We start from the raw sequence: 15,354 nt of genomic DNA, 5'->3' as shown, positions 1-15,354 counted from the left end.
GTGGAAGGATGTTCTCTGTCGAGTTTCTGGAACCTGTTGGTGAGACAGACTGTCAAATAAAGTGTGATGAACAGGATGTACAAGTGATTTAAGTTCCTGCAGTTTTTGTATTTTGCAGCCTTTATGATATCTCCTGAATAAAGGTTTGAGAGCATTACATCTGATAGTCTGTCTGTCCCACGTTTTAATAAGTTAACTCTTCTGAAGGGAATGTCCTCATTCAGGATTTCTTTGAAAAGCATAGTTAAAGGATTCTCCTTTTCTATCCGTATTCATCTTATTTTGTGCCATGACAAAGTATTATCTTCTTCATCTTTGGTTATGGTCGTCTTTGTAAATTTGTCCATGGACTTAACTGTGAAGAAATACCAAAGGGTAAAATAGGGTTTCAATATTTGGATAACAATAATAACATTAATAACTGTGAAGAAATCTTCATTGTTCATTGGAGTAACAGAAAAGTTTTTTGATGTTGCTTTCACAGTACCGTACTTAACCAATCCTCAGGAACAAAGATATTATTAACCACACGCTTACTATTTTTAATCAAGCCAAAGTCTTGATCGCATTCCATATAAGTATGGCCTGGCTCCAGGAACTTGTGATCAGTGAGACTTGTATTGATCTGGTCTTCACTATGTACATCCAAAATTTAAGCAGGTTTTTGTTTCGATCTTGACCACTGCAGCAGTCACTGTATGCAATGACTCGACTCACTTCATGTAAACCTTTACAATATTTCTTCAGACAGGAACCAATTTCTTGCGATCCTCTTGAGGCAGTATTTTCCCCCCACATGAACAGGTGGATTTACCAATTTTAAGGTTATGGATACCAAAATTATAAGTCCAGAGAACTCTCAGGTAATAAACTTTGTTGCTGGTGAGTGAAGGTGCAGGCAACGTTTTCTAAGTCCAAAGTGAATACAGCTAGGCTATCCTCCTGTTTTGATTTTTCTTTGTAAATCTTCTTCTGTTCGGTTGCGTTTTGTAGGTTTTTCTCAGGTGCAGCTCTTGTTCCATTTTCAACTGAGCTAAGAGTTGCTCATCTTTCTCATGAGCGATTCTCACAGAAAACGTGTTACACTTATTACATGTGTCTGTATGTGGCCGATGAAAACTTGGGTGTTGAATATCTTAACATACCATTAAAGGATGTTATTTCTTCCCTATTTTCCATTTTCTTATAGACACAAATCATGAGGTGATGTAACAAAGCAACCATGCCAATGAAATCACTTGCCTGGGTTTTGCTCTAAACAGAAAACAAGTTTTGTAAAGAGTATAAGTGAACGACACCCAGATGCCAGCACTGAACAGTATGATCACTTACCGGATTTTATGCCAAAGAAACATCCTTTTGGACTATCACAACATGCACTTATCTCATTTTTTTATAAAATGTCACTTACCTGCTTTTTGTTCTAAGCCCCTCAATAGTTTTATATACATTTTAACTGCTTCATATGGGAATTATCTCGGGATGAAGGGATGTATTAACAAAACTGAGACGAAATTGCATGAAAATAGAAAGTGAAGTGCAGAATTTCTCTTACTATATTTAACGGTCTCTCTTTTGGTGCACACATTTTCTCTTACACATGCACATACTGTACATATGTACATGTTGAGTTATACAGAAAATTCACTTACAATACATTACACAACCATTCCAGTTCTTGCCAGTCTTCAAACCATTCTTGATTAACATACGTCTCAAAAGAACCCAGTATCAAACCAACATCATATTCGTCTTCATAGAAGACAGTTGGATTTGTTAGCCCATGGCCCAACATCAAGAATTCTTGTCCTGGAAATAAAAACACAAAGCATTCTTGACATACAATGACTAAGATTCTTTGACACTTAAAGAAGAGTAATGCAGGTGCCACATACTGCCTGAATGCTTACATACAACCTTATATGCTGGGAAATCTGACGATATTAAGTGTGTGTTGAAAGAAGTTTTTTTGACATCCAACTCTTAACCACTAGAAGTGCGGCCTGAGATAGATCTCTAGCAGACAATTATTAATTTTGTTATTTTGTCTATTTATTAGTTACTACATGCTTAATTGAACGTTCTACAAAAGTAATACAAATTCCTACTATCTATACTTAAAATGTACAACCATATACTTTCTACCCTATAATCCATGATACAGTAGTGTTGCCCCATTTCTTCTTATTATTTTTCTTCCAAGCCAAGGATGGATAACTATCGTCCAGTTCTGAGGCTCTGTCTTTCCATCTACTCTTTGGACAATCTATGTGATGTTTACTAGCATGTGACAAAAATATGCTTGCCTAGGTAGTCATTTCGAGAACATTTTTCTTAGATGTTTTTGACAATTGTTGTGATATTCTTCGATGTCTTCTACAATATCTCTAGAACACTGCTGTGGAGTGATGACTAGCAAGTCTGACTATGAAACACGAGGCCTGTGTTCAAATTCTGGTTTGGACAAGTTACATGACTGAAGTTTTTTCCGGGGTTTTCCTTCAATTCATTAACAGCATTTTTAGACCCCATAAAACGAATAAATGAAGTTTTACTGTACAGTATAAGATAATATTCTGTATTTAGCAACTACCGTAAACCAGGGTTACTATGACATAGTTCTAAGAGTTTTTTTAGTGTAACTTTTGTAATTTACTTTGATATAATGCAATTTTTTTTAATCACACCAAATGATCCTTCGGCTATGAACCTGTAATGGTATGATTTCTATAATATTAAATATAGAAAAACGCCCCTTCTTTTGGTGTCAAAGCATCCCCGTGTTTTGGGGTTATTTTGACATGCTATTTGCTTTCGTTGTAGTTCAAAATTGGCCGTCTCTATGGGCTACTTTGACACTAACTTTTGTTTTTAAAAATATTTATACCCATTGCCAATCCTGTGAATAAACCATTTCTGGAAGCAAATGCTTCCATGAAATCTTCACAAGAAATATCACTTTCCCTTTGGGGAATATTTATACCTTGCTTATACACAAATTTGCTCACAACACTTCGTACATCAGTTTTTATCATGGGAAATACCCTATCTCCAACAATTCCCAATGTCTCAGCAGTCAATTTTTCTTCTTCTGATGTTAAAACAGTGAGATAACTTGAATTTCCTCGGTGATCACTCTGTATTTTGTATGTAAGTGTAGTCCTATTTATGTTATACACTTCTGATGCTTAGTTAACTGATATGTGGTTACTTTCTAGAGTCTTCAAATTTTTATCGAGATTTTCCCTAGTTTAGTTTTTTTTAATAGGTTATTTTACGACGCTGTATCAACATCTCAGGTTATTTAGTGTCTGAATGAAGTGAAGATGATAATGCTGGTGAAACGAGTCCGGGGTCCAACACTGATAGTACCCAGCATTTGCTCATATTGGGTTGAGGGAAAATCCCAGAAAAAACCTCAACCAGGTAATTTGCCCCAACCGGGATTCGAACCCAGGCCACCTGGGTTTAGTTTTTGTATCCTCGATTTCAGGCTTACTTTTATAATATTGTGACAGCCACGTCGAGGCTCGATCACGCGTCCTGCAGAGGGCGAGGCACACGAGAAAATGCGGCGAAGAAGGCTGCAGCCGCTCGGGTCTGGAGGGGCGTGACGTAAGGGGAACGACGGCACTCTAGTCCGTGGCAGAGAGGGGGGAGTAATGAGCCTGCGACTGAGGGGAGAAATCCAGAGAAGTTTCAGGAAGAATCATCCTCTAGGCATCTGTCGATTGATCGCGAAATCGTACTCTCCAGAAACTATGGTTTGGTTATAAAATACGACACGCGGAGTGAACTTGAGTTAGTTGTTGTTGTAGTCGTTGGACAGCAAGCCAGCCAGTCTTGTGTAGCAGTGAAGCCAGCTTCGAGACCGGAGTTCGACTTGAATGCGTCCGCAGCTGTGTGAGCGTCCGAAGTCCTGAGTTTGAGTGCAGTGGACCGCAGTTGGGGGACCTGAGTTCGAAGTTCGGTGGATTGTCTCTGAAGGTCTGGGGTTCGAGATACTGTGAGCTCGAGTGACTGAGCTAGAAGAACTAGCCAAGGCAAACGAACTGTGAACTGAGAACTGACAGTTCTGTTTTGTAATGCTTTGTGAACATTAGTTAAGATTAACAGTTCATTGTTGTTCTTAATAATCCAAGTAAATTGTCATTGTCGTCTGTGGAGTGCAATAACGAATACTGTGTTACTGTGTGGAGTGGAAATCCCATTGTTGACGGGAGTAGAATTCAATTATAGAAAGTGTTTATTGTTGAAACAATAAAATCACATTATTGTTTTGTAATAAAAGTTACAATATCAAACCATTATAATTTAGGAAGACGTTGTGTTAACTTCATTACGCTGTGTAACTCGAACTAAAACTGGCATGTCAATATAACTGGAAACTCGATAACAAAGCACGCCAACTGACTATACAATTACACACAACATTAACATATGGATAGCCTATAAGATAACAAGATTACTCAAGAAGTTGATAGTTAACAGTATACTACACTAACAACACTGTATTAGCAATAAAAAACAATATTATACATTTCAAAAGCATAGTGTCAAAGTAGCCCTGAAAATCACGGTAAATGAACTAAATAATTATGCAGTGATGCCAAAGGTTGTAACCCTGATTAAAAAAATCGATTGCGTGACCTCATGCCCAGCAGAAGTGAAACTTCTTAAGCCATAAACGTGTAGCAATTTTATTTAAAAGTTTGTGCAATGTGAAATAACACGATAACATTAGGATTAAATTTAACACTTTTATACTCGATACTCTTCAAAATTTCAAAATGAAACAATTTGTTTATGATAACGCAGAAACATACATAAACTGAATTCTGTTTCAGAGCATTTAGCTCTTACTCTACCTAAAGTAGTTTCACTCAAAAATATATGAGAGAGAACACTCACTTTCCACAAGTGGAGTGCCATTTGTAATCCTACTGATGACGGCATCCACAGCTGCTACAGACATCACAATATAAGGCACGAGTGTCTGCAAGACTGTCACAGTCCACGCAGGTCTCTGGTCGCTGCTTGAGTTTTTCCTATGTGACGATCCTGGTGACTCCGGTAAGCATGTCTGGTGTACAAACAGAACAAAGGTAATACTTTAAATTTTTCCAAGCAGGAAGATGAAAAGTTTAGGACACTTCTTCCCCCATCAGGAAAGTAATTTTATTTCTCAAGTCAGTGATTTCCAACTCTTAATTTTCACTCACATTATTTTGAACCACTTTATGTAGAATGTACTCTCTGTTCATTCTTCAAAAGTTTGCATCTTGAAAGCCAATTTTACACTTGCTCATTCTTTCGGAAAATTTCAAGCAATATCACAGGACTAAAGGCTATTTCTACATCAGCAACACTTCATTTGCATTGTAACTGCCAGGTCAGAGAAAATAATTCATATGTACACTGTCCATATAACATATTTTTAATAGTGCCTCAACAATGAAACAAAATCCAGTCGCCTGGCAGTATATTGTGAACGATTTCTGTAAATCTAAGCTCACATACAAATAATTTTTGTTAATATTAGGCCATTATGGGTTTTATAACAACAATAAAAAAAAACACGCACGCACGCCCGCACACACACACACACAACACACCAAAAGTGACTTCAGCAATCGGCTGGTTGGCCTTTGGCCTCCATGAGCTATCACACCATTGTATACCCAAATACTGTACGAAATTATTTTCAATGTTTAAATATGAATTTATTTGATCTCCTTTCGTTCGTTCTATAACAGAAACAACAAAATTTTAGTGCAAACTGCATTAAAATATTCACATACACTACCACTCTATTATAAAGTTATTTTCAACATACTTTGAAAAGGTTAATTAGCATAAGTGTAATCGTTTTTTAAGTGCGGGAATAATGGCTATTCATATCTCACTCCAACACCTACTATACAGAATAGATCAATTTCAAAATGCTGTCATTCTCTCTGATTCTAAAGCAGCATTATATGCAATAAATTCATATAAAATGATGTCAATTCAAATTAAAGAATGTCACAAGATGATCCAACAACTTCAAAAACTACAGAAAAAAAATTCAATTGCAATGGATACCTCCACATTGCGGAATTGCTGGAAATGAAACTGCTGATTTTCTTGCCAAAAAAGGATCCAATTTAATTCAGAATACAAATACAAGCCTACCTTTTACATCCATCAAAAGACTAATTAAAAATAAATATAAAATCAAGCAAAACCAAGCACTATGTACCAAAGCCAAAGATAAAAAATGGAGCAATTTAATAAAAAAAAAAACAGAAATTATTCCAGAAATCCCACGTAAATCTGCAGTAGCAAACTTCAGACTGATTACGGAACACGATTATTTGGCCAAACACTTGAATAAAATAGGAATTTACACAAATCCAAATTGCCCTCTATGCAACAAAGAAGAAGAAATGACTGAAGATCATCTACAAACCTGTGAAGTTCTACCTGATGGATCCACCACAGAGAAATATTGGAGAGCAAGAATGCTAATGGCTTCGTTGCCAAACCCGGCATTAGATAACAACAACAACAACATATACTTTGAAAAGTTTACAACATTGATAACTTTGATGTAATTCAAATAATCACAATGACAAATATTAAAATACTTTACATAACTCATTATCTGAATGTCACTGAATGATTGTAATTATTACTATTATTATTATTATAATTACAGTAGAATCTCTGTAGTCCGACACTTCGCCAGTCTAACATATCCAGTAGCCCTGGACATGTGACATTTCATGTTGCTGCTTGTTAGTGTGCAACTGTGCGAGAGAGAGAGACTAGTGTGTCGACAGAAGTGTTGGTAACTGCGTGGGGCAAACTGTGGCCAGATCTTCCTTCATTAGTCCAGTATAAAAGTAAGTCTAAAGAATGTAAAGTGATTGAAGAAGATCTTGATTCTGCTAACGACAAGGAAATCATGCAGCTCCGAGAGACAATTGAAGAGATTTGCACGAATGATTCTGAAACACTGTTTTTTTTTTTAGTTGGTTATTTAACGACACTGTATCAACTACTAGGTTATTTAGCGTCGATGAGATTGGTGATAGTGAGATGGTATTTGGCGAGATGAGGCCGAGGATTTGCCATAGATTACCTGGCATTCACCTTATGGTTGTGGAAAACCTCGGAAAAAAACCCAACCAGGTAATCAGCCCAAGTGGGGATCGAACCCGCGCCCGAGCGCAACTTCAGACCGGCAGGCAAGCACCTTAACTGACTGAGCTACGCCGGTGGCTGAAACACTGTCTGTTGGCGATGTAAATGACTGGCTGTTTGGAAACGAAGATGAAAATTGTAGCTGAAGGGTGATTATGAGAATGTCCAAGATGTTTCCACTATGTATGATGATGAAGAAGAAGAAACTTTGTCACAAATTTATACTGTACGACACAGCAATGCTGTGAGTGCATTCAACACATGTGTCACGTAAGCTCAGGAAAATAACATAGCAGCAGCTGATGTTTTAGTTTTAAAGAGACTGCAAGAGAAAGCTCTAAAAACCTCTTTAAAAAAAAAAAAAAAAAAAAAAAAAATTAATGATTTAATTTTCCAGTATAGGCCTATTGATGTTGAAGATGGACTTTAAAGAAATTACTGTAATCGTGGTTATAAATTACTGTACATGTCTTTTTCATTTAATATGTCGTTATAAATTACATATTGTTTTTCTTTTAATATATGCTCGTGAGCAGAATATTGTACGAAATGGAAATATAAAAATAGGAAATTTATCTTTTGAGGAGGTGGAAAAATTCAAATACCTGGGAGCAACAGTAACAAAGATAAATGATACTCAGGAGGAAATTAAACACAGAATAAATATGGGAAATGCCTGTTATTATTCGGTTGAGAAGCTTTTATCATCCAGTCTGCTGTCAAAAAATCTGAAAGTTAGAATTTATTTACACAACACAGAACTGCGCACATTGTATTCTTCGCCTGATATAATTAGGAACATTAAATCCAGACGTTTGAGATGGGCAGGGCATGTAGCACATATGGGCGAATCCAGAAATGTATATAGAGTGTTAGTTGGGAGGCCGGAGGGAAAAAGACCTTTGGGGAGGCCGAGAAGTAGATGGGAAGATATTAAAGTGGATTTGAGGGAGGTGGGATATGATGGTAGGGAATGGAGTAATCTTGCTCAGGATAGCGACCAATGGCGGGCTTATGTGAGGGCGGCAATGAACCTCCGGGTTCCTTAAAAGCCATAAGTAAGTAAGTAAGTAAGTAAGTAAGTAAGTAAGTATATGCTCTTAGCAGTACATACACAGTAGTGTTTACGTTTTTTTTTTTTCAATATATTAAACGCTTTCATTTAAATGACTCTGTTTTCTCATTTGAATCCAGTAATCTGACAGATCTCTATAATCTACAGTCCCAGGTGTGCCGGACTACTCAGATTCTACTGTATTATTATTGCCACCAAATTTCATATTCAGAGTTTTGTAAGATATGTATGTGTATGTGTCTTCAAAGGTAAAATTTTGAGTTACACATTGCATGAGAAATGCTTTATTCACTGCACCTTCATTTGAGATTTCAATTTCTGCAACAGTCTTGTGAGTAGGTGGCTCTGCAGTCGACCCAAATCAAATGCCCACTTAGCAAGGACTGGAATGAGGACCCGTGTGGCACAAGCCACAACACTTGCTGACATATCTTCTAAAGTAGCTAATGCCAACTCCTCACACTATAATTAAAAAAGAAAACATATGACAAGGGCATCAGAATAATTATTTTAGTTCGTTTTATTTCTTAAGCAATACAAACAGAAGGCAAATAAAATGCATTTCACTTCCTCAGTATAACGCTTAACAGATCCTTACACAATAATAATGCATTACATTATATTAATATTATTCAGAATACTACACAATGATGCAAATAAGGTAAACAATTATCAAAAATGTTATCTGGAGTGTATTATTATATAGACGCGAAAGTTGGCAAATTGGAAAGCAAGGAAAGAATCATCTAGAAGCCATAGAAATATGAATCTGGTGTAGAATGTTAAAAATCAGCTGGAGAGATAAAGTGTCAAATTTAGTTTTAAATAGGGTAAATGAAAATAAAAAATTAATGAAGAAATTAGAGAAAAGAAAAATGAAAGTAATTTGTCATACAACCAGATATACACACTTTTAATTAATAATTGGACGGCTAAATACTTGGCAAAAAAGTAAGAGGAAGATAGAGAAGAAAATACATCACAGACATGCTTAGCAGAATGAAGTGCAACAACTATGAAGAATTTAAAAGAACAGTAGAGAAAAGAGAAAAATGGCTAAAGCAATAAGGCAAAGCCTTTAGAATTGATTGATTGAATGATACACATTTTCTGTAAATATAATGTAAAACTAATGAAAAATATTCTAACAGATATAAATATAAGTGAAGTTCCTGTTTTGAAAGAAAGTGGTTATCTTTAGATTAAAACCTCTACCACTTAATTTTAAGTTACGTGTGTTAGTGGCTATAAAACTGGAGCTCATATTATACCATGTGTGTTTAAAACTATATATAGTACATAGGGAATTAACATTGCCATAAGAAACCTACATATAAAAAATTGAAAGTAGAATTTCATGCGGATGACGTGAATATGACGATTAGGGAAAACACGGAAATTTTACTTGAAGCAATTAAAGCTATAGGTTTGGAAGTAAATCCCGAAAAGACAAAGTATATGATTATGTCTCGTGACCAGAATATTGTACGAAATGGAAACATAAAAATTGGAGATTTATCTTTCGAAGAGGAGGAGAAGTTCAAATATCTTGGAGCAACAGTAACAAATATAAATGTCACTCGGGGGGAAATTAAATGCAGAATAAATATGGGAAATGCCTGTTATTATTCGGTTGAGAAGCTTTTGTCATCTAGTCTGCTGTCAAAAAAATCTGACAGGAGAATGGAGAAAGTTACATAACGCAGAACTGCATAATTAGGAACATTAAATCCAGATGTTTGAGATGGGCAGGGCATGTAGCACCTATGGGTGAATCCAGAAATGCATATAGAGTGTTATTTGGGAGACCGGAGGGAAAAAGACCTTTGGGGAGACCTAAACATAGATAGGAGGATAACATTAAAATGGATTTCAGGGAAGTGGGATATGATAGAGAGTGGATTAATCTTGCACAGGATAGGGACCGATGGCTGGCTTATGTGAGGGGGCAATGAACCTGCAGGTTCCTTAAAAGCCACTTGTAAGTACGTAAGTAAGAATTTCATGTAGCTGGGCATGTGTAATAAATTAGTAGGCCTTGTAGAAAAGAAGACTATCTACTGATTATTGTCAACCAAAATTCTGTTTGATGGCATTAATCTTGAAACAATGGATTATTATAAAACAGAAGAAACGATATAATTTATTGAACTGTTTGGAAACAATTGTCTGAGAAAGGTAACATCTATTTCTTGGTAGAAGAGTTCCATCCTAGACTTGTGACTAATCTGTTTATATATACTGGAAGTGTGAACAAACCATGCAGATGTGAAAAAAAGGCAGGGCATAATATTGAATAGAATCGTAGAGGAGGAAATCCTTTTGAGAGTTATTGAAAATAAAAACATAGGCACGCCAAGAATTACTAAGTAACCTAATGACAAAAGATCTTTAAAATGAAATACACACTGAAATTATAATAGTAACACCATGATATAATTATCTTGAACCACTTAACCTAAAACTGATCGAACAGATGCATTATAGGGGCCAATCTCCTTATTGGTTGAATGGTATGAATGTTACTATCGATATGTATTGTTGTCATAATCGATAAAAAATATGTTGCCAACTTCTAAATTAACAGCCAGTTTTGTTTTGTTGACTTGTAGCCTACTTCAAATTGGAAATAATAGCAGTAACAGTAAAATGTATTTTCCCTGGACCAAAAATACAAACTTGACTAAAATCACATCTAGTAACAAACTACTTAAATTATTTTTATTCATTTTTTAATTTGGTAGCATTTAGTGCTTATTTTTTTTGTAGAATGTGTGATGTATGGTCCCTATAATGCATCTGTTCCAAACTGATATGTTGTCAAAGGATCATGTATGATAAGTTGGCAATAATCAGTAGCCACCCGCACTGCTACAGCTTACCAGTGAGTCAAGCAATAGATTCCGGGCAATCTGTTCCCTGACATCCCCTGCATAGTGCGGTAATTTTTCGCTGCCTGTCTCTGTATGTATACATACTACCACCAGACTTACTTGAAAGTATTTGTCCTCATCATCCATAAAGGTAACGATAAGTGCTAAGCTTCGGATTACAGTCTCTCTTACAGTATCATCTTTGTCCTCTAGAAGCATTTGCTGTAGCATTGACAGCATTAAAGAGTTGCGTATAGTACTCTGAAATAAAGAAATAGGAGGTATTTATTATCCCAGTAATAAATAATCCTGACGAAATAACATTATTTCCAATAATAGCAATTAATTAGAATGCGAAGTAATGATTTTAATACTGGTGCTGAAGTTTACCAACAGTATACAGTTTCTTTTGTGATTATAGTCCGAAACAGATTTAAATAACGACTTATTCTGATTATACATGTGTCGTTCTTGTCTCTTAATATCTCTTCCACAATCTACATATAATAGAACAACAGTGGGCCTACTCCCTTTCCTAAAAGATGCAGCCATAGCATATAGGTTATTTTTCAAGAAGAGACATTGTTATTGAAAGCCACAGATTATTATTCTGAAAGAAGACTGTATAATCCTGGCATAGAGACTAAAGGCCCGCTCCCACTTAGAGGAATCGAAACAAAAAGTCTGCTGCCACTCACATCTAATGGAATCGAACCGAACAATACTTTTGTGTTTTGTAATACTGAAAGAGTAATTCTATACAAGATTTATTAATTTTTCTTTGTTCATATTACACTGTGATTTTTGTATATGTACTACAGTAAAATCTATTCAAGACAGAAGTGACATGGTCCTAATTTTTTTCCGTTGTGGACAGGTTTCCATATTATTCAGATGTGAAATTAAAATGAAATATTTTATTATTCGTATACACGAAAAACAAAATGCCATGCCGCAAACTGCAAAAAGTACAAAACATTTCATTTAACATTATTCACGTTAAATCAGCTTTGTCGCTTATTCCGTTGGTGAATCATCTTGATTAAAATCTCATTTTCTGTATAAATATTATTGTAACTCATTCATTAAACACTACTAATATCTAACACTACATTATAATATTGTACTGTATATTACTGCACATTATTAATTAGACTAGAAGCCATCCATTAGAAGCCTTGCATTCTGGTTTATGTAATTTCTTTGTCAGTTCAATGGCTTGCTTTGCAGAATAGATCCAGAAATTGACATGTTCTTTGAAAGGTCATGAAGAACCCACTCCCACAATAATTTATTTATTTCCACATAAACAGTTGCTTTCTGGTTCCTTTTGTGTCACCAATATTGGTCGCAAGCCACTCACTCATTATGATCTTTATTTTTTAAAGTGTCACACCCGAGTTTTCCACAACTGTACTTAAATATTATTTCACATAGGCTTTGTTTATAATTTTCCTTTAATTCGATAACTTTTACTTCATCACATTTTACGCAACTTCTTTTTTTTACCAGGAAATCACTTGCACTCTGTCCAGCTACGACAGTTTACGGGTGTGAAGCATTGAAAACCTTTGAAGGAACTCGTCTGCCTAGTCAACAGGGTAATAAAATTTATTACTGACAGGTCAACACACCCTCGTACTCTCCAAAATTTTGCAAAGCAAACTTGTTTTTATTTTAGTGACCTACATATTTCGTATATTCCTTGAAATTACATACTGTTTCGAAATATGTTGTTGTTGTTGTCCAGTGCCTTGCATCTGGCAATGAAGCCATTAGCAGTCGTGCTTTCCAATACTTTTGAACTGTAGTTTCTTCTGATCTTAATGCTTCACAGGTCTTCAAGTGATCTTCATTCATTTCTGCTGGATCGTTACACAGGACACACATTGGTGAAGCTGAGATACCTATTCTGTAGAGATGACTTGCTAGACAGTCATGATTTGTCAATAGTCTGAAGGCTGCAACTGCTGTTTTCCTTGGTCTCTGGGGGATTATATCTGGGTTGGAAAGTAGTGTAATCCGTTTTTTGTCTTTAGCATTTGATTCTATTTCTTATAGGTATGAATGAGAAAATTTTGTAGTGATCAAGCGTTTTATTGAGGAATATGAGAAATTAAATTTAGGCTTTTGTTTTATTGTTGTGCCTTTCTTTGCAAGTGTGTCTGCGGTTTCATTCCCCATGACTCCACAGTGTGCTGGAATCCATTGGAGATGGACAATCTATTAACTTTTTGGAGTTGTGTTAACATTTTGTAGCATTCTCTTATTTTTGTTGACTTCTTTGTAGCATTTGAACATATTCCCTGAATTGCAGCTTTAGAATCTAAAAGAATTACTGTCTTGTTATATTTATTTAAGGGAAGATTTAATAATTGTCGGAGAGCAATGTGTATAGCCTCTATTTCACCATCATAATTTGTTGTGTCTCTGCCAACAGAATGATAAAAGATATAAACTGTTGTTTCAAAATATAGTTTACAGTAAAGCAGTGTGCCCAAAATATTATTTCCGTTTTGAACAGTAGCAGGCAGTTTCTGTTTTATGCAGGAAAAATTATACATAATACATACTAATTTCGCCAGGACCAATAAATTGTTCCGAAATAGACAGGCTTCCAAATTATTCAGGTTCCAATTTGAATAGGTTTCACTGTAATTCAGCAATAACTTTCAATAGTAAACAAATTAAGCTGTCAAGAATGGATGTGGTTCATTTGTTTTTTCAAGAAGACTTCATGAGAACTTAAGAAATTCTATTCCGGCAGTGGAATAAATATTATAGCTCATGAATTCTGTTCTGTTTGATTCGACACGCCGCTTTCTGCTATCTTCCATTTAAATACATTGTGAAGAGAAATTCTGTTCGATTTGATTCCGCTAAGTGGGAGCGGGCCTTGAATTGCCACCAGTATTGCCAATTCTATGTTTAAAAACTGCTACAAAACAATGCAGAAGTCGCTAAATTGATGCCAAAAAAAAAAAAACAAACAAACAAACTCCTTGTCATTCTTTTATAAATGAAAAAGATAGTGCAAATCTAGTCTTTCAGGTAAAGCTTCCTGTAAAGCAGATTTGAATAATTTCAAGGAAAAAATTGTTCCGGGGCCGGGTATCGATCCCGGGACCTCTGGTTGAATGTACCAGCGCTCTGCGAACTGAGCCACCCGGGAACTCCACCCGACACCGTCTCAACTTTTCCCTTTATATCCACACAACTCGTGTGGCCCACATCTCAACTTTTCCCTTTATATCCACACAACTCGCGTGGCCCACATCTCAACTTTTCCCTTTATATCCACACAACTCGCGTGGCCCACATCTCAACTTTTCCCTTTATATCCACACAACTCGCGTGGCCCACATCTCAACTTTTCCCTTTATATCCACACAACTCGCATGGCCCACGTCTCAACTTTTCCCTTTATATCCACACAACTCGCGTGGCCCACATCTCAACTTTTCCCTTTATATCCACACAACTCGCGTGGCCCACGTCTCAACTTTTCCCTTTATATCCACACAACTCGCGTGGCCCACGTCTCAACTTTTCCCTTTATATCCACACAACTCGCGTGGCCCATGTCTCAACTTTTCCCTTTATATCCACACAACTCGCTTGGCCCACATCTCAACTTTTCCCTTTATATCCACACAACTCGCGTGGCCCACGTCTCAACTTTTCCCTTTATATCCACACAACTCGTGTGGCCCACATCTCAACTTTTCCCTTTATATCCACACAACTCGCGTGGCCCACGTCTCAACTTTTCCCTTTATATCCACACAACTCGTGTGGCCCACGTCTCAACTTTTCCCTTTATATCCACACAACTCGCGTGGCCCACGTCTCAACTTTTCCCTTTATATCCACACAACTCGCGTGGCCCACATCTCAACTTTTCCCTTTATATCCACACAACTCGTGTGGCCCACATCTCAACTTTTCCCTTTATATCCACACAACTCGCGTGGCCCACGTCTCAACTTTTCCCTTTATATACACACAACTCGTGTGGCCCACGTCTCAACTTTTCCCTTTATATCCACACAACTCGCGTGGCCCACATCTCAACTTTTCCCTTTATATCCACACAACTCGCGTGGCCCACGTCTCAACTTTTCCCTTTATATCCACACAACTCGCGTGGCCCACGTCTCAACTTTCCCCTTTATATCCACACAACTCGCGTGGCCCACGTCTCAACTTTTCCCTTTA

The 15,354-nt window shown here is 36.5% G+C and overlaps 1 protein-coding gene across 1 annotated transcript in view; it reads right to left on the bottom strand.

Moving 5' to 3' along the window:
• The window catches only part of LOC138713229 (RAB11-binding protein RELCH homolog), a 47,214-nt gene that overhangs the window by 15,888 nt on the left and 15,972 nt on the right, over positions 1–15,354 (bottom strand). The window contains exons 9-12 of the mRNA XM_069845154.1: positions 11,257–11,397; positions 8,561–8,725; positions 4,912–5,083; positions 1,653–1,809 (exon numbers count right to left, since the gene is read on the bottom strand). Coding sequence (XP_069701255.1) covers positions 1,653–1,809; positions 4,912–5,083; positions 8,561–8,725; positions 11,257–11,397 — 635 coding nt within the window. The remainder of the gene's footprint in view (positions 1–1,652; positions 1,810–4,911; positions 5,084–8,560; positions 8,726–11,256; positions 11,398–15,354) is intronic.

Source organism: Periplaneta americana, chromosome 14, assembly GCF_040183065.1.
Source record: "Periplaneta americana isolate PAMFEO1 chromosome 14, P.americana_PAMFEO1_priV1, whole genome shotgun sequence".
Taxonomy (NCBI): domain Eukaryota; kingdom Metazoa; phylum Arthropoda; class Insecta; order Blattodea; family Blattidae; genus Periplaneta; species Periplaneta americana.
The sequence above is the reverse complement of the archived record's forward strand: the minus strand, read 5'-3'. Positions and strand labels throughout refer to the sequence as shown.